The sequence below is a fragment of the Pagrus pagrus genome, assembly GCF_965226575.1.
Source record: "Pagrus pagrus genome assembly, chromosome: 7".
NCBI lineage: Eukaryota > Metazoa > Chordata > Actinopteri > Spariformes > Sparidae > Pagrus > Pagrus pagrus.
Window position 1 is genome coordinate 9393615 of NC_140191.1, and position 18747 is coordinate 9412361.

The 18747-nt window shown below is 39.3% G+C and overlaps 2 protein-coding genes across 2 annotated transcripts; one reads left to right on the forward strand and one right to left on the reverse strand.

The window, feature by feature from the left end:
- The first annotated feature begins 4903 nt into the window (after positions 1-4903).
- gnl2 (G protein nucleolar 2) lies at positions 4904-16070 on the forward strand. The gene is made up of 16 exons (XM_084356506.1): positions 4904-5118; positions 6208-6292; positions 6392-6486; positions 7949-8088; positions 8903-9087; positions 9228-9294; positions 9402-9560; positions 9658-9771; positions 11090-11218; positions 12661-12765; positions 13210-13368; positions 14021-14128; positions 14239-14720; positions 15094-15179; positions 15329-15405; positions 15579-16070. Exons 1-16 carry the CDS (start codon positions 5055-5057, stop codon positions 15720-15722), a joined length of 2199 nt encoding a protein of 732 aa, XP_084212632.1. The 5' UTR covers positions 4904-5054; the 3' UTR covers positions 15723-16070.
- Positions 15748-18580, reverse strand: dnali1 (dynein, axonemal, light intermediate chain 1). The gene is made up of 6 exons (XM_084356507.1): positions 18381-18580; positions 17251-17387; positions 17011-17180; positions 16695-16873; positions 16296-16460; positions 15748-16191 (listed from the first exon to the last, which is right to left on the reverse strand). Exons 1-6 carry the CDS (start codon positions 18459-18461, stop codon positions 16156-16158), a joined length of 768 nt encoding a protein of 255 aa, XP_084212633.1. The 5' UTR covers positions 18462-18580; the 3' UTR covers positions 15748-16155.
- Positions 18581-18747: the final 167 nt, after the last annotated feature.

The following is an 18747-nucleotide window of genomic DNA, read 5'->3' on the forward strand; positions in this document are numbered from 1 at the left end:
CATGACATTTGGTACAGACCTTCTGTCTCCTCAGGATGAATTGTAGCCTTTATTTAGTGCCTTTATTTGATGACATCCTCTCGTGAGGAAACTGTGTGCTTCAACTGAGTTGGGGCTGTTTTGGGTAGTTAACAGCCTGCAGGCACAGGAAGGGTTCCAGCGTTTCTGCGGGTCATGTTTTGCACCGCGAGCAAAATAAAATCACAAAAGAAAACAAAACGTTCCTCGATGAGTCATCTGATCCACTGATTAACGTGACTGAATATGTTACCTTTCCAGAGCCGCGGCTCTGAACCATAGTCACGAGATCCCTGGTTTTACATTATGCATGACAGCAAGCTTAGTCGTAGCTTTTCACAATGCAACTCGCTGCATACTGCTGCAGAAAAAAAGGGACTTTTTATTTCTCTTTTCTGTGGCAGCAAAAACAGCACACAGTCTTTCAGTAACTATTATTAATCCTCTGAAAACTGAGCTTATCTAATCTTACATACTTTAGGGCAGACTTAAGTAATAATTATGTGCATGTACTTTTCTGTGACTGTGGCTACATGCTGGTACTTCTCTCCTTCTAGTTGTCCCCCCAGTGTCATCAGGTCAAAATTTGTGCTGGTCCAATACTTTGGTTTATGACTGAATACCTGCAAAACTAATGACACTTCCATCAGCCTTGCCTGTGCTTTGTGTTAAGTGCTAATTAGCAAATGTTAGCATGCTACCATGCAAAATGGTAAACCTGAAATAGGTTAATAGCTGTGTGTAAGAACTGATGCAATCAGGATGTTAGGATTTAGCTCAGAGCACAGTTGTGCATAGACTGTAAAGTTGACTTGACTTGGCAATTCTGAGGTAATCGGTTTTCAAATTTTTTTTTTTAAGTAAACTATTATATTTAAGTTCTTTGAGCTTGAAAAGTTTGAACAACTTTAAATTGTTAGTCTACTTTACTAAAGTAAAGTCATGTTAGCAGCCTCACAAAGCTGCTAACATGACTGTAAATTTTTGTTTCCAGGATGAAACTCATGATGATATTCTGCATTATCACGCCTTTCTTGCATCAATGCCTAATGTCTCATGACAGGAAAACTTGGTGTAACGGCTAATGACAAAGCAGTGACCATCAGCCCTTCGGTAGCCCTCCAGATAAGCCATGAAGCACTCTCAGCAGAAATGTTGGCTTTCTGTTGCCAACACTCTCGACAGCGGGGCTATAAGGAGGAGCGACCTTCGGGCCTTCGTCAATTTTTCTCTTTTTGTTTAGTCAGGCCGGCTGGAGGCTGTGCTCCGTCATCTAGCCGGTGTTCCAAATTTGACTCAAAGCAGAGACTCGGCAAGCGAGCCAGGCTGAAATATTATCCACAAATGCACACATTCACATGAACAGTTATGAGGAGCTTCAATGCCGGGGGACCGACTGGAGAAGAAGCATCCGTCACACTAACCCCATTTTACTTATTCCCGTCTCAGTGTGTATGGTAGATTAAAAACACAAAAGAAAACTCGAGTACCTTTACCCACTGAAATCCTCTGCATCTGGTATTTATCATCACATGAACGTGGGATGTGGGGGTGCAAAAAAAGCAAATGTTTATAATTCCTGCCTCAGTGTATCACTGCCTTTCCGAGCAGAGGAAGTAATAGCTTAATTGTATTGTTTATGATGAGGCTGTGTAGCCTATTTTTCAGACACTGTGGTTTTACAAGTCACTGTAAATTTGGTTCTGTTGTCAGCTTGTTAGATTCTCACTGTTTTCCATTAAAGAAATCCCTTTTTAAGCACACTTTATTGTTTTGTGTATTTTTATTCTCTCCTCCTAATTCTTACGGAACGTTTTACAAGAATTGTTTTATTTCAGCCGAACAGTATTAAAGCAACAAATATTTCTTGGAAAAAACGTGTCTAAGGAGGAAAATCATTCAATAAATCTGTTTTTTTATTTTGATAACACACTGTTCAACAGGTGTTATTGTAGTTCTATTCCCGTTTTTAAAGTTAGAACATCTTCTCTCCCTTTGATGCTTTTTATACCATTAATCACCTTGAAAGAATGTGTCAGTTTTTCAAGCAGCAGACATCTCATCATTTATTTTACTTTGGAATGAACCTCTTTAGCTGAATACATAAAATCTCATGCTGGGACTGAAGTATCAATCTGTGCGCGGTTCTGTCATAAACTTATTAAACACAGGTGCTCTGGTGCTCACTGCTGAAGCCCCACTCCCTACAACTCCTGAGCTGTCAGTCACAAACTGTGGAGACTGATTAGCTGAATGAATATCTGCCTGAAAGATGGATGCTGTGACTCCAGCGGTTGGCACTCCATATAGTTAGACAGAAATAAACAAGCTCTACCTGCCATGCTCCACAGCTAGAAGACCAAAGAGTCGAGGCAATGGGGGAAATTTTCACATCATCTGTCAAGTGTTCTCACTCTAGCACCCTGATGGGAGGCCAAAGAAAATGGAGCTGCTCTTTTTTTCACCCATTTTCCTGTTATATGGGTCTGTAAAATCTAGCATATAACAAAATAGTGTGCAGTAATATGAAACCGGGCTGCTCGTGGTTTAATTTAAAGCTGTTTTTCATGTATTTTTATGTCCGTATGAGAATGGACAGAATAGCTGACTGCTGATGCCCGATGAATAAACCTGCATGAGTGGTACAGAAGTATTATTGCTCAAGCAAGCAATTTAATGTTGCCAAAAGAACTGGATTTTCTATATTCTGGCATGCGAGTTAGTTAGTTTTTCTTTTGGTGAAAGCAGCTAATGTACCCTGTCATGAGTTTTATTGGTTTAAAATTGCTTGTAAGCCTTGCTTAACTCTGGTGTTTTTCTTACGTCTTGCTGAGGGCATCAATCATAAATTGTGGTCATCTGTCACAGATGGCAGACGGATGGTATATCCTTGTCCTGTTGCGTTCCTGCATGCAAATTTTGATTAATGCTTATCCAATCAATTAGTTTTTCTTCTTGCCTAACTAAACGCTTTCATGCAAATCAAGGTCACATGAAGTTCAGCCAACCTGTTGGTTCAGCAGCTGCAAAACGCACAACCGCTGAATAGAGCAGTGAGGACAGACAAAATATACCCCACATTCATGCCGATGACAGAATAACTGAGACTACATACTGTAAACTATGTTTAGTGCGTCTTCTAATTGAAGAGGTTAACTGGTGGCTTTTTTTATGAGGGGAAAGTAACTTTCTTCAGGGCAACAGTAACCTCAACGTCTCGCCAAACCTGAAGGTTGTGTTTAGGCATGAGATTGAAAATGGTCCCATTTAATGGTAAAGATGGTGAAAATTTGGGAGGAACCACAACCTCCGTCTGTAAATACAACCGTAGCAATTTGGGTTTAAATGACTTTGGGTTAAAATAAAAGGGACTCAGGAGTGTTGCAGAAATATGCTTTGTAAGACGGACTTTTATTTTGTAAATTTGGATTCTTATAATGGAAGAAATGCCGAGGTTAAACCTGAACCGCTTCTTTTTGTTTCTTCTTCTTGGATTTCAGCTTTTAAAAAAAAAAAAAAATCTACTTTCTGATTTAAAAAATCATTTGTTGCAGTGGATTGCTGATGCAGTCAGTTCCAATTTCATCCGTATGAAAATGAACAGAGAACATTCCTCGGTCTCCCTGCTGTATAAACTGAATACTGGATGGCGCCTCTCCAAACCGGAGTCTCTACGAACTTGCCTACCTTGGCACTGGGCCACACTTGTGTAACATACCGTACACACTGTGAAGGCAGCATCATCACAACCAGTCAAACTTGGCCTGTCATACATTTTAGTGTCAAATAGGCCTTCTGAAGGCCTGTGTTAGTTCTCTGTTAATGAAAATCATATTGTCTTTATAGTATTTTTTCTTTGTTTTACAAATCACCTCAGTGATGAATCATTCAAACTTCCTTTAAAAATGAATATAAAACAACAACATTAAACTGCTTGCACCTCTTTAATATTGCCAGCATGTATTTGTATCTTTGATCACACTATATTTCATTTTAAAAAGCAGGGCTGTAGCCTCTGTTTAGCACTGAGGCCATGACCTTGGTAGTTTTAGGACATCAACGAATAAAAGATTCAGTATTTGCCCACTACAATTGTATTACTTGAAGTGTGGTGTTTTGAATCAGCATTTACAGCTTCATGTTTGGAAACAAATGAGAGAAAACATATAATTAAACAGCTAAGTTAAGAAATAAAAAACCCTAACGATTAAAGCATTCTAGAGAATTTTTGGTGAACTGGGGATACTTGAACTCGTGACCTCAGTATTGCTTAAGTACCCGCCACAGCCTTGAATTCCTTTTCTTTATTTTAGTCTAAACACATTTATTCACCCACCAGGCCTCCTTTGTCATGCAAAACACATTTCCCTTTCAAGCCGTATGCCTCCTCTGAAGCTTATTATTCACTTCAAATTGCAGACAGGAGCTAGTCAGGTAATGAAGGGCTGTGGCAGACCCAGGATAGCGTGTTGGCATATGGCAAAACCCTAATAGAAACTGTGTTGCACCCTCTTCTGGGAAAAAACAGTATAGCAATTAAACATTTTTATACAGAATTGAGCTTGAGAGTCTGCTGAATAATTTTCCCCAACTTGTGACAGCTGCTTGATTTATTATCTTTTTCTGAAACTACTTTACACAACAAGGCCTGTTTTTAGGCTAATTAATACATTTACTGTAGAGATAGTGTTAATTTCAGAGTAAAAACTAAGCACAGCCCTCTAAAATATAAATACTTTAATTTCACATGAATTACTATAAAGATACTTAAGCGAGATATATATACTGATCATATATAGCTCATATATTTACAATTATTACAACCAGTACCAGTGCACTCACAGGAGCTCTCTGATTGGCTCACGTCGCTGTCGCTCCTTCGATGACGTCCTTCCTGCTTCACCGTGTCTACACGTGCACGGTGTACAGTACCGAGCTGAAGGGAAAACAGCCGCTAAACTTCAGCTTTCAGACACCTTCGTGTGGTCTTTAATTTTTTTTCGTCCGGGGAAGGCTTCGCCGACTAAGCCGTCAAAATGGTGAAGCCACAGTTCAAGGGGAAAAGCTCGATAAACCCCTCGGCGTCCAGCAGCAACCCTGGTGAGCTAACCCCCCATTAGCCATACTGGTTGTTTACAGCTAATGCTAATTGTTGCTAGCTTGGTGATTTAAAGCTGTGGGAAAGACACGTCAGGGCTATTTAACTGTGCTGAATTATACTAGTCACTAACATTAAGAGTGTAGTGTGCCAAAATAAAACATGAAACTATGGGTTACTTCTCTTTAATAGAAATTTGCCAGCGAAACTGCTTAAACACAGTGTTTTTAGCAGCAGGCCTTTTACATTTGACACTGAAGTATTTAACTCTGAGGGAAGAGCCTGTGTCTTTTGGGAGTGTTTACACTAAATGTTCCTGATGTCTGGAAACCGCTGCCACCTTTATTTGGGCATGAACTGTCTATCAAAACAGCTTCAAAAGATGCCTCATACATAGAGAACTGGTTTGATATCATTCATGACATTTCTGTAATGGAAAGATTACCTTTTCTATGAAGCTTCAGGAAAATAAATTTGAGGGAAATGTGGAAGAATTGGAAAAGGTATATATCCTCAAATGCCCATCTTTTGTTTGACTATGTTTATTTAACTCTTTAAAAAAACATGTGTTAATTGCCACAGTCAAAGTCAATAGTCGGATGCCTGACCAATCGATTATTGGTGAATCAATAATAATATATGAAATATGTAAAACTCTTTTAAACACTGACAAGATTTATGTTTTATGCTGAATCAGTGTAGTCTACAGTTAGAAGAACAGATAAAGTAACCACCAAGTTACTTGATTGATAAAATTAACACAAAAATTGGCTAAAATGCAAATGAATATCACTTTGTTTAGAATATCTTTTATATTTTAAAATGACAAATTACTTGTATTTGTTCTTGTTGATGTAGTTGTGCTCATCTCTGATGGTCGATAAATATATTTTTATACATGCGTACATTAATGATTAGTCATTTGCATCCCAACACCCCCATATTCTATGTTTATTTAGATTTCTTTATTGTAAAAAAAATGAAAAAATTGTTCACTCTGTAAAAGTTTATAACTCAAGATGATTGTGTGACTGTTGCTATGATGTGAAAATAAAGGGGAAAAAAAGTTAAACTGTACATGTATTTCACAGATCGGGTGAAGGGTGCTGGTGGCAACAACATGAGGGACCGAGCCACTATCAACCGTCTGAATATGTACAGACAAAAGAAGAGATGGTAATTGATGATCAACATTTATGTTATTCCTGTGCACCACTGATTTTCGAAGTGACACTGAAATATAATAAATTCTGAAACTGATCTTTCTGTTCCCAGTAATAATCGTGGACAAGTCATCAAACCTTTACAGTACCAGTCCACAGTGGCTCCAGGGACCGTAGCCAGAGTTGAACCGAACATCAAATGGTTTAGTGAGTACACTTCCTGTGCTTTGTATATGTTGTCTATGTTATAGTCTGCTGTGATAGCTGTCAGTATATTGTCTGTCTTTGTAGAGGGACACTATTCAGGAGGTGTTTTCTTGATACTCACAAAAACGGGAACAACGACTTTAAGAGGCTGGCACATTTGGGGACATTGCAGGTCATTTGTGAACTACTTGCTGCTGCTGCTTCTTTTTGGATGATAGATGAAGACTTTATGTTTGATGATATGTACGACAGCACTGAAGAAGTGGGTTAACTTAATAATAAAAATGTTGGCACGTTAAAACTTGGAAGAGCTTCGATGAACTTTGTTAAGGGCATCAAGTTGAACTACTGTTGTTAGCTGATATGAAAGGTATTTGGCGTTGACCAGTAAAGCATAACAACAAACATTATTACATTACTAATGAGAGTTCAGAGTGAGTGCAGAACAACCATTGCAAAAATAAGGGGTTGATTCTGGGTAGGAGGGGTGCCACTTCTTAAAAAAATTAAAATGAACAAATGAGAAATAACATGTTATTATTTTTTATTATTTTAGATGCCGCCCACATAGCCTAACCCCGAAATGCGTCGTAGAACTTTTCCGTTGTTATTATTCGATCGTGTTGCCAGTCCTCCCTAATAGAGGGAGAAGCTTGTGATAATGTAAGGCAGCTTCATTTTACAAAGTCAGCAAACACCTTTAACTTCATCCACGATTTTCCCACGTATGGTGTCAAATCCTTAAATGCGCATATTTCACTTATCCGATGTTTAGTATCAAGACTATCCACGCAACTCAATAGTTTTCTGTTAACAAAGGGAACCTTTAAACTTGAACATCAAATATGAATCTTGCCCACATATGAACATCAGTTTGAATCTTGAATAAAATGTGACAAACCTTATGGGAGAGTCAAATTCAAGTTAAATCAGCATTTATTTTCACATGCACAATCATACACAGTACAACGTATAGCCAAAGTCTAACAAATAGATATACTTTTATAAAAGCTGAATCTAACAGTAAGATAAAAGGGAAACTGGCAAACAAATACAATAGAAATAATTCGAACAGCCGGTATAAAAGAATTGGTATAAAAATCAATTACCTGGGTGCCTATTAGCTCAGTTGGTAGAGCAGGCGTCCCGTGTATAGAGGCTTTGTCTCGCTGCAGCGGCCCCGGGTTCCAGTCCCGGTCTGGGGTCCTTTGCTGCGTGTCACCTACCCTCTCTGTCACCCTGTTTCCAGTCAACTCTGAAGCTGTCCTTTCAATAAAGCCATACAGAAGCCAAAAAATCAATTACCTATCCTGTCAACAGCTGACATATGCTTGAATTTATTGGCTGTTTTCTCTAGTGATGGCACATGTTTAAAGAAGTAAAATTCAAATTTGGACTTATGACGAGCGTTTATAATAAACTAAACCAGTCACACTCTGCATCTACATATTTTGCCTTTCAGCAAATACCCGTGTGATCAAGCAGTCGTCCCTACAGAAGTTCCAAGAAGAGATGGGAGCAGTACAAAAGGATCCATATCGTGTGGTGATGAAACAAAGCAAACTCCCCATGTCCCTCTTGCATGATAGAGTCAAAGCCCATGTGAGTATAAAGGGTATTAACCTCTTTTTACCATACTTTGAATAAATGGTGTTTTCTTGTCCTGTGTTGTCTATATGATGGCCCTTAGGTCCTCTGCTCGCTCGAGGGCATGTGTATTGTGTATGTGAGTTAACCTTGTATACATTTTATTTAGAGTATTTTAGCCTTTTAGCCTTCTAAAGCTATTGGAGTTTTGGTTTATATCATGCCGTGCAGATAAATATCATGTGTCTGGTATCCTCACTATCTTGTTTCTTGAGATTTTATGAGGTGAGATTGAACATGAGGCCTTACTTTAATCCTCATTCAAGTCTCAATCAGCCCCAGTGTGACCTTGGGTGTACCTGCACTGTTTTTGGCATGGGAGAGTTGTAATCTGCCAGGCTTTTCTACCCATAGCCAATATGATTCCTAATAACATTCAATTCTTTTCATTCTCCTCCAACATATTACTGGGTCTGTTTCAGTCTCCTTTTTTTTGTCTAAAATAGTTGGGATGCTGTGTAGGACATAAATAAAACCGAATGTGATAATCGGCTAATCCTTTTTGACTCAGTTGACTCAATTGAAAACAGTATAAAAACAATATATTCAAAAGTGGCATCCATATGAATGCCAGGACCCAAAGTTTTCCAGCAGAAGATTGCATTCTAATGAGATGATCAATGTTTTTCAATCGCTTGGCATTGGTTTTGCTGTTGTGGCTGTTCTCTGTATTGTTTAGGAAAACACAAGTTCAGTACTCAAAGAACTCTAGAAATCACTTGTCAGAGCTGCAGGTCTAATGTTTTTCCTTCTGTTTCTACACTGGCAGAACTCCAAGGTGCATATTCTAGACACGGAGGGTTTTGAGACCACGTTTGGGCCCAAGGCTCAGAGGAAGAGGCCCAGTCTCATGGTGGGGGATATGAAAGACCTCATAGAACAGGCTGAAGCCTCAGCCGAGAGCTACAATGCAGACAACGACAGAGACCTGATGACTGAGGACACAGGGGTCAGGTAAGACCTGCAGAAGATACTATCATCAATCTACATTCCTGGCTGTACTGACTACTAGAACTGGGCGGGAGGTTGCTAACTTTCCATATTTCTAAATTTTCATGTTTGAAGGTTCTTATTTAATTCTCATTTTGCAACAGGGAGGAAGTCCGTGAGGAAATCTTCAAAAAGGGTCAGTCGAAGAGGATCTGGGGGGAACTTTACAAGGTATTGTTTTCAACCTCCTCTTAGTCATGTGCATTATGCTAATGAAGAGTTGTTACCACTTAACTTTATAGGGTCATTCTACATTCCTGACTGTTTTATTGCAATAGGTGATTGACTCATCTGATGTCATCATCCAAGTGCTGGATGCTCGTGATCCCATGGGAACACGCTCCAAGAGCATAGAGACGTATCTGAAAAAGGAGAAATCCTGGAAACATCTGATCTTTGTCCTTAATAAGTGTGACCTCATCCCTGCCTGGGTCACGGTAAGACATTTACAACGTGTTTATCTTCAGTTCAGCGTCTCATAGTATTAAATAGTGTGACTGACTGACTCTTTATCTCCAATCAATTTTGAACTAGAAACGGTGGGTAGCTGTTTTGTCACAAGAGTATCCCACTCTGGCTTTCCACGCCAGCCTCACCAACTCGTTTGGTAAGGGCTCCCTCATCCAACTGCTCAGGCAGTTTGGCAAGGTAAGAACTTACCTCGAATTCAATATGTTTTATTTGTCTTGAGCCTAAATCATTTACTGATCCAGTAACAATTACCAATGCCACAGCTGTTTGCCTTTATTTCCTCTAGCTTATTATCCAGACTTTTATTTGGAACAGAGCTATTTTTTGCTTTTTAATTTGGATTTTAGAATTGCACCCCCTCTTATTTATGAGTGTACTATTTACTCACATAAAAGATTTATAGATTTATGTATGAAAATCAAAAGTACCAGTTATAGTTTAGGATGTTGGTGTTTGGGGTTCAGTTCCCTTTAGTCCTCATTATTTTCCACTTTCCAAATTCAAGCCATATAGTCTATGGATTTAAATAGTTTATACATTGTTATTAATTATATAGATCTTAACATAATCACAAGAAACTTGGTTTTATAAACTATGACGTTTTCAAGATAGGAAAAACAACAACAGCTTGTTAGTAAAGTCATGTTTATATCAAAACTGCTTTTTTTCTTTGTGTAAAGAAAGCAGAATACCATTCCAACTCACCTACATACATATAGATCTTTTAGTAATTAAATGAAAAAATGGATAATTAATACATATACATGTCGGACTTGATTTGTCCGTTACTCTCTCGATAAGTCACACAACTCTTTTAGACATTTCAAATTCAAAAGAGTTCCTTAATCAAATTTCAGAAAGAATTTATCATATTATTACAAATATCTCTTAGCCCACATAAAGTTACCTTAACCGTGATAAAAGGATTTGTCTTTATCGGCCACCCTAGACCTGCAATAACATGCAATGTTACGTAGTGGCTGTGGAATAGAGCGTGTTTGTGAGAGCATGGGACTTGAAAGATCTGATATGTCAAGAAATCAAAAGGGTTTGATAATAAAATGGAATGTTCTTGTTAGATTTAATATTATGATTTAAAGAGGCTTTTATGAGAAAGACACAGAAATGCTTCCATGTTATTTTCCTTGTAAATGTTTTTTCGCTGTTGGACCACATTGGTCCAAAAGTCTGGAGATAACTAGGTGAAAAAGCTGATCCAAAACAGCCTTCAGAGTTTACCTCCTGGGACACAAATAAATGATAGACATATCTCTTGTTTTAAAGGGTTCTAGATCTTCTTGATTGTCTTGTTTACATAAAAAAAATCCTTTTAAGACATCCTTTGGTATGTGTTTTGAACAAACTACATTATTGTTCTGGAATAATGACAAGTTGACTTTTTGCCCCATCTAAAATTACCTCCATGAACCGATGACAGACTGAGGCTGTTGCTTAGGAAACATAATGGTCTAACTTTATTTTTTGTTTCCCACAGCTTCACACAGACAAGAAACAGATAAGTGTGGGTTTTATTGGTTACCCAAATGTGGGAAAAAGCTCAGTCATTAATACCCTGCGGTCCAAGAAGGTCTGCAATGTGGCACCCCTCGCTGGAGAAACAAAGGTAAGGTTCAAGTGTCTTTACAGCAATGCAAAAACTAAATGAATAAATAAATAAATAAAATAAAGCTTTAATTATGAATCTGAACTCATATACATACATGATGATAAACATTTACAGTGAAGACAGTGTAAAAGACTAGAATATTAAATGTGAAAATTGAGTAAGGAGGTGGAATGTGGAGGTGAGGTGAGGTGAAAACAGGCCTAGTCCTCTTCTTAAGTTGGTAATTGCTGATAGCTGCAACAACAGAAGTAGTCAGCTCTGTGTTCTTAACGATATAAATGAAAATCTAAGTGGAGACTGGGTCAAGAGAAAGAACAACAACCAATTTTATCTTTAATTTCCTCTCTCTGCGGCTGTTTATCCTGTTTGGAAAAGAACAAGTGTTTGAAAACCCCAATGTCCACAGCAGGGTCAAGGGGAAAGAAAGGGAAAATATCTTTCCTTTTTCCGTGCTTGCCAAAGCTGTGAAATTAGATTGCAATAGAGGGAGGGATTTTTTTTTTTTGTGCACACCTACCAAATGAATCAGATGGGCCTGTTTCCAGCACTCCTTTATTTCTCACCTTGTCTTTGATTCCTTCTACAGACTCAACACTCTTTAATGATTGCCAGACAGGCTTATGATCCGCGGCACTGCCGTCAACCTTGTTCCTCCTTTTGTTAGAATGGAGGTGCAGTTATGTTAGTGTGAAAATATACGTTACAACGCCTCTGTCTGAAGTAAATCATGGAAGGCAGAAATTGTTTGAAATAGGGCTTTGCGCTGTTGTAAAAAACTGAGCGATTTTTTTGTTTTTCTATAATATATACCGCAATATGAAAAAAATCCAGGAATTTCCTAATTAATCATTCCACAATGATGGGGTTGATTTGTAGAGGAGAGCATTTTATCAAACAAACAAAGCAGGGCCAGCTTTGTTTAATAGATTGATTAAGAATGATTGTGATTCGCTTGGCATGCAGAGCCTGCATGTCAATCACAAGCAACAAAGTCCCACGTATCCAAGACCCCCTCAATCAGACTAGACTAGGCAAGCCTTTTTATTTAGCACCGTTCAGCCCCAAGATAATTGAAAGTTCTTAACAAGGGCATAAAAATACATTTTAAATAAGAAATTACGAATACTTTGAATTTAACGGACAATAAAAAGCAGAAATAAGCAAATGGTTACATATAAAATGCATTTGTAAGACAATAACAAACAAAAACAAGACTAAATGATGTAATAGACGTCTCTTGTAGATTAGTCATGGAAAATGTTTTGTATCAAGCAGAAAAACGTTGTTACATAACGTGACGAGAAAAGAAAGTTAACTGTTGTCACAGTTCTTGGCTAGATTCATTGTAGTACGGTTAAATACTATACAAGATTTAACATCTTATGTCGAACTTAAATGATTGGACCATACAGACTGTTTCAATCTCCTTACTTTTTTAGGTTTGGCAGTACATCACTCTGATGAGGCGCATCTTCCTCATCGACTGTCCTGGTGTCGTCTACCCTTCAGAAGACAGTGAATCTGATATCGTCTTGAAAGGAGTGGTAAGAAGCTCTTAGATTTTTTCTTTTGTGTACAAAGGATTTGTGATATCCGCCCTCATACTTCTCGTACCATCCCAAATATAATTCACGAGGTGAATGAAAATTCATTTGTACTCCTCAAAGCACTGAAAAACAGGAGCATCTGAAACAACAATATGTCTTTCCAGAAACAATGTCCCAGTTACTCGAGATAATCCACCAACTGTTAATGTGGCATTTTTGACAGCTCAATTACCTGCAGTTTGACAAACAAAGAATTGGATGTGGATTCCTGTTAATAATGCCTGAGTGTTTAAAAATGCCTTGATCAGCTCTAATTCTAATCCTCCAGATCATTTTCCCAGATAGGAGGCTTAACATTTAGGCCCCTGCAGTCCCCGTAACTGAACGGTTCCAGGTTCGTATTTTAAATTGCACGCCTTTTTCTTGCCCTTTCTCTCAAAGGTTCAAGTTGAGAAGATCAAGAACCCAGAGGAGCACATTGGGGCCGTGCTGGAGCGGGCCAAGCCTGAATACATTCAGAAGACCTACCGCATTCCCACTTGGAACTCTGCTGAAGACTTTCTTGAGAAGCTGGCGTTACGCACTGGGAAACTTCTGAAGGTCTGAATGTTCCTCTTTCCTTTTCTTACTTGTTTTTATCCCATTTATTCATTTCATAACAAGTTGAGAAATATGATCAACAACGAATCATTATCAGTTTTAATAATTTCAGTTAAAGCGTTTGCCGGGTTTTCTATACAAGCTTCATACACAGACCTATAATAATAATAATAATAATAATAATAATAATAATAATAATAGTTTTCAACTGCAGTCCCTGGCAGGTTGATGGCATTAAAAAAAACAACACATAGGCACAGACAAGTAAAATAACACATCCACTACTCTCATTTGCACAACTTGAAAATGACTTGCATTTTAAGACCATGGGTCAACAAAAAACTAAAGACTCTCCCCAGACTGTCCTCTGCAGTTGCAGTCAGATATTTAACGTACAATATTTTGCTACACAGACCTTTATCAGGAAAAGTTAATGCAATGTCTCTGACAGCAATTGAAGAGGGCGGTGTGCAGCAGTCTTTTGTTCTGACATAGTCAAAGAGCATATCCATACGTAATACACCTGGTCTATTTTTTATTTTTTTTATTTTATGTGCATCACTCATAATGGTTTTCAGTTAAATAGCAAAGTGTATGTCAACTAGTAATTTTAAATATCAAATTTGAGCATTATATTCTTGGTATTGTGCAGGGCGGTGAGCCAGATCTCTCCACTGTCTCCAAAATGGTGTTGAATGACTGGCAGAGAGGACGTATCCCTTTCTTTGTGAAACCCCCTGGACCTGAGGGGGATCAAGAGGTGAGACTTTACTGAATTTTCCACCTGTGTTTTGTCAGTAAATTACTTCTTTTCTACAGCAACTTCTGCCCTATGTGTCAGTCTGTGTTTTGTTTCTGAAACTTTTCTAGGACAAGAAGCCATTGGCAGTTGAAGGACCCTCGGAGGTAGTTGCGAAAGAGGAACAGCCAGAGAATCCGGATGCAGTCTCAGAGGAACATGGGGAGCAGCAGCAACAGCAGCAGCAGAGACAGAAGGAGCAGGTCCAGAAGATTCTGGCTAATGTGCGACAGAATTTTGGCAAGATCTATGTGGCACCCGAGTTCAACGAGGAAGACTTGGTGCCTGTGGAGATGCCTGACCTGGATATGTCTGACTTCTCTGGCTCTGATAACGAGGAAGACAGTGAGGAAGAGGAGGGTGAAGAGGAGGACGAGACCAAAGTTGAACCAGCCGATGGAGAGACTGTGGAATCCGAGCCCGCAGACGCTCAGACTGGCAAGGAGAAAGGCAGCAAGGGTTCACGCGAGGTGATTCGTGCGCTGGATGAGAAGATCTCCAAGTACAAGCAGTTCCTGGAGCGGGCCAAATCCAAACGCTTCTCTGCAATCCGGTCCGTCTTCTCTCACCCAAACCTCACTCACATATTTTCTTTGTTTTGTATATTGCCCTCATTTCTTTTATCCAATAAAGTAACATGAAGTTGTCAGGCAGAGAGATGCCATGCATTTTAGGTGGTCCATGCTAACCAGCCTTTGAGCCCCCGAGACTAGCAGTCATCACTTTGACCGTCTGATCAGAAGCCTGCTTCCATAACTTTTGCATGTCATTGTGTTATTTAATCTATATCTCCTCTTGCCCAATTTCAGCCCATATTAGAGTTGCTTTAAGCCTCATTTAATAACTTGTTCGCTGCAGAAGATCCGAACAGAAGGGAATTTTTTGCTTTGTTGGTTAATAATGTTCTTTCTTTCTTCTTTGGACAGGATACCTAAGGCACTTTCTGACAAAGCGTTCACAGACATCAAGACTAAACAAGCAGCGGCAGCAGCTAAGCAAGCACAGGATAAAGGTAGTCGATCAATATGATATTCTCATGACTTTTTATGGTGCTGAATGTCAAGTGTTTCACCTGTAGCCATACAAATTGGGTGGGTCAGGTTGACCTTGAGATCCAGCCAGGCACTGACATCAGATTTGTTCATCTTTGTTTAAATTAAGCTGCAAACCAGAGGAGCAAGAAGAGGAAAGCTGAAGACGAGGAGTCCACACAGCCACGCCGACTGACGTCTAAACAGGTATGCAGTGTTTGTTCTCTCTGACGTCAAACAGATGTATCCTGGTAGACAAGTCAGATTAATGTCTATTCTTACTGATTTAACAGGAATGGAGATAAAAAAAAAGCTCTATTCTTTATTTAGCAGAAGATTTCATCATTTTTTTCTCTGTTCCTCTCTATCTGTCTCTACAGAGAAGAGCGATGGACCGTGCTCACAGGGTGAAGAAAGTTGGTGCGCGCTATTACGAAACACACAATGTGAAAAACAAGAACAAGAACAGAAAGGCCCCACCATCAGCCACAGAAGGCAAGAAAGCCAAACGATCAAAGCACTAGACTGGAGTCATAAAACACAACGACATATGTAATAAAACTTTATTTAAATATGCCGGAAAGTCCACATTTTTTCCGAAAATGTGGAGTTGATTAAAGATGGAATCTAAATAATCATTAAAGGGTCTTTATGGAGTGGCCACCTGTTGCCTTAACTTCACTTTGACTGTTTGTATCTTGCCTTTTGAACCGTCTTTTCCCTTCAACCCAGAACTGTTTGTGAATGACATTTCATTCATCATTTACAGGTGTAATGCGCTCTTGATGTTCAAGAGAAATGTACAGTAATTGTTTTAACTGTACTTGTCATGTCATGCTGTTAGAAAAACAATAAAATATTTGCTAATGACACTCTCATGCAGTTTACATTACTTCATATCATTTAGAAACAAAAGACAAATGTAGTAGCATTCTGTAGTGGGAAATGGCAACTCAGTTACTTCTTTGGCGTAATGATGCCTTCGAGCTGGGTCTGAAAAGGAAGACAAAATAAAATGTTAAGACGGGCACCACAGCTGTAACTGGTGCTGAATCTAAAGAAGATATTTGTCTTTGGTATGTTGTTACAAACGATACCTTGAGCTGCTGGTTGGTTCTCTTCAGGAACTGAATCTCTTCGGCATGCTTCTTTTCCTCCACCTGTCGCTTTTCCTTTTCTCTCTTTTCAGTAGCATCACATCTGGCTTTCTGTTCGTTCAGTTGCTTCTTTAGGTCTTGTATTTCATCCTCCAGATCAGAAATCTACATATGTAAGAATACACAATTGTAAGTTTGTCCTAGACGCAGAATCAGTTATGAAGGGTGCTACCACGTCCTTATTTTACAGTAACTCTTGAAGAGAAATGGTGCTCTCTGCTGGATACCCAACTGAAAAACAGTCTGTAACTGTACAACCAATAGCTTTAGATGAGGGACAAATGAAATCTCTCCATTCTGATTTTTGGGTGCATGTCTCGCAAAAAATAAACTCCTTACCCTTTGCTCCATGTCAGCCTTGCCCTGCTCGGCCTGCAGTGCTTTCCTCATGCCGAAAGCCACGCTGCTTTCATACAGTGTCTGGTAGGCAGCAATAGTCATTTGAATCTCATCTCTGACCCGCAACAGCAGCAGACCCCTCTCAGCGCAGTTGATGGTCACCTGTCTGATCAGCTCATCTTAAAGAAATAGAGAATTAGGAGGATGTTGATGTGGATTAGAAAATGTGGCTTCAATGGAATATAGAAACAACAGAAAAACAAATTATCACAAAACTAGCTTAATAGTCCTCAGTGAGCACCAGCCTCCTCCTTACCAAAGCACTGGGAATAGAGCTCCCTGCGGACGGGGCAGATTCCTGTTACCCTGGCCTGCCTTTGCTGCAGCTTTGTGTCCAGCAGCTCCTCCAGGTGAATAACATCTGCTCTGGTGCACGGTGCACTGGACACTTGTTGCACCCACAGTTGGTCATCCTCCATCCATGTCCTTTAACAGCAGACGTTGAGTTAAACGAGAGTGTGGTTTAACAATATTTCGTAGATGGGAAGACGTATACCTGGGTGGAAGGATGGCGTTCAGGATGTCCTCGTTTTCCTGCTTGCTGGCCTCAGCAGAAGGGGATTTTGGTTTAGGCGGTGGTGGAACGGGGCTAGAGTCAGCGGGCTGCTGAGGGTTCACTCTCAGAGGGCGCCCCTGTGGAGAAAAGTATTTATGTACTTGATGTTATGACCCTAATTAAAAGCGATTTCTCTTCACCTCACGGAACTGTTGTGTAAACTTGGCCATGCACTGGCAGACTTGTTAAACACATAAACTGTGCTGTGTCTATAAAGGACAGTGATAAAAATAGTAGTCCAGTCATGCAGATACAGAGTACAGAATGCTACAATTTAAAGGGTAACTCCACCAGTTGTACACATTAAAGCCTGTTAACAGGTCTTGGGGAATATAATGTGTATGTAAATAAAGTAGTATAAAGCCTTTTGTGGCTCCAGAGGAAGCTGCATGTAATCTGATAAACTGCCTCCAGTGATCTCACTCATTAGCTAAGTTGCATTGTGGGTAATGTAGGCTCCAGGTTTTGAAAAGCTGTCCACTGGTTGATTATGGACAGTTCAGAAACAAATGAACAAAATGGATCCAACAGAACCAGAGATATTCTTTACTCCACGCGTTACCCACAATGCAGTTTAGCCACTGATACTACTTTGTCTAAGTATAGTTTACATTCAATTGTTAAAATGTAAAATAGCCAATATATAAACATGGTTGAGGTATTGTAAACACCAGATATGACCTTCTGAGGGGTTTCAGTCACTTAACATCAATAACTCAGGTTTAACATGGCACTTTATCCACCACTTTTTATGTGGGAGCCAGACACTTGATGCCCAGAACTCACAATTAGCGTTACATCAAGTAGGAGCAGGATTTCATTAGCAAAAGTAAAGGGTGACATGTGATGAGAAGTGTGAACTCTACTAGCCATTTGAAAAAGTGTGGGGAGTAGTTTTTCTAAAATAATCTTGTGTAAATCATATAAAGTGTGTGCTTATTATTCTCTTTTGTGTTAACTTCCTGTATCTGTCCTCCCCGCCTGCCTGGTGTCACTTCAGTCCTCCACCCGACGTTACTTTAGCCAGGTAATGTTGATTCAGCTCTGATGGCGTTACTTTGTAAACTCACCTTTCGTGATTTTCCGTCTGTGCTTTTGGTGATCAAAAATGGGTTTTCGTATTTCAGGAGAGATTCGGCCGGTGGGATCATTGTGTTTTATTTTTTCCCTACAAAAAATAATAAAGATATTGGTTTGGGCTTCAGTTTCAGAGAAATCGGTCGCTAGCAAAAACTTCGGAGCGCACTTGTTTGCGTTGTCATGGCAACAATTACCCAGTGTTCACTTTCAGTTTGCCCGGGTGGAATTAGCTGGTCGCTTCATAAATGTGGGTTGTCGTTGAGGTGTTCATAAATATATTTTAATCATCTTAACAAAAGTAAACAGACGAGGCACAGCTGATTTTTCATTCAATATGATTTTAATCATTACGCCTTC

What these genes read in the sequence shown, in the direction of transcription:
- gnl2 (XM_084356506.1), top strand. Translation starts at nt 5,055, where the DNA reads ATGGTGAAGCCACAGTTCAAGGGGAAAAGCTCGATAAACCCCTCGGCG. An exon ending in ATGATAGAGTCAAAGCCCAT is followed by an intron (nt 8,089 to 8,902) that starts GTGAGTATAAAG and finishes CTACACTGGCAG; the next exon opens with AACTCCAAGGTGCATATTCT. An exon ending in ATATCGTCTTGAAAGGAGTG is followed by an intron (nt 12,766 to 13,209) that starts GTAAGAAGCTCT and finishes TTTCTCTCAAAG; the next exon opens with GTTCAAGTTGAGAAGATCAA.
- dnali1 (XM_084356507.1), bottom strand. Translation starts at nt 18,461, where the DNA reads ATGATCCCACCGGCCGAATCTCTCCTGAAATACGAAAACCCATTTTTG. An exon ending in GCTCTATTCCCAGTGCTTTG is followed by an intron (nt 16,874 to 17,010) that starts GTAAGGAGGAGG and finishes TATTTCTTTAAG; the next exon opens with ATGAGCTGATCAGACAGGTG. An exon ending in GAACCAACCAGCAGCTCAAG is followed by an intron (nt 16,192 to 16,295) that starts GTATCGTTTGTA and finishes CTTCCTTTTCAG; the next exon opens with ACCCAGCTCGAAGGCATCAT.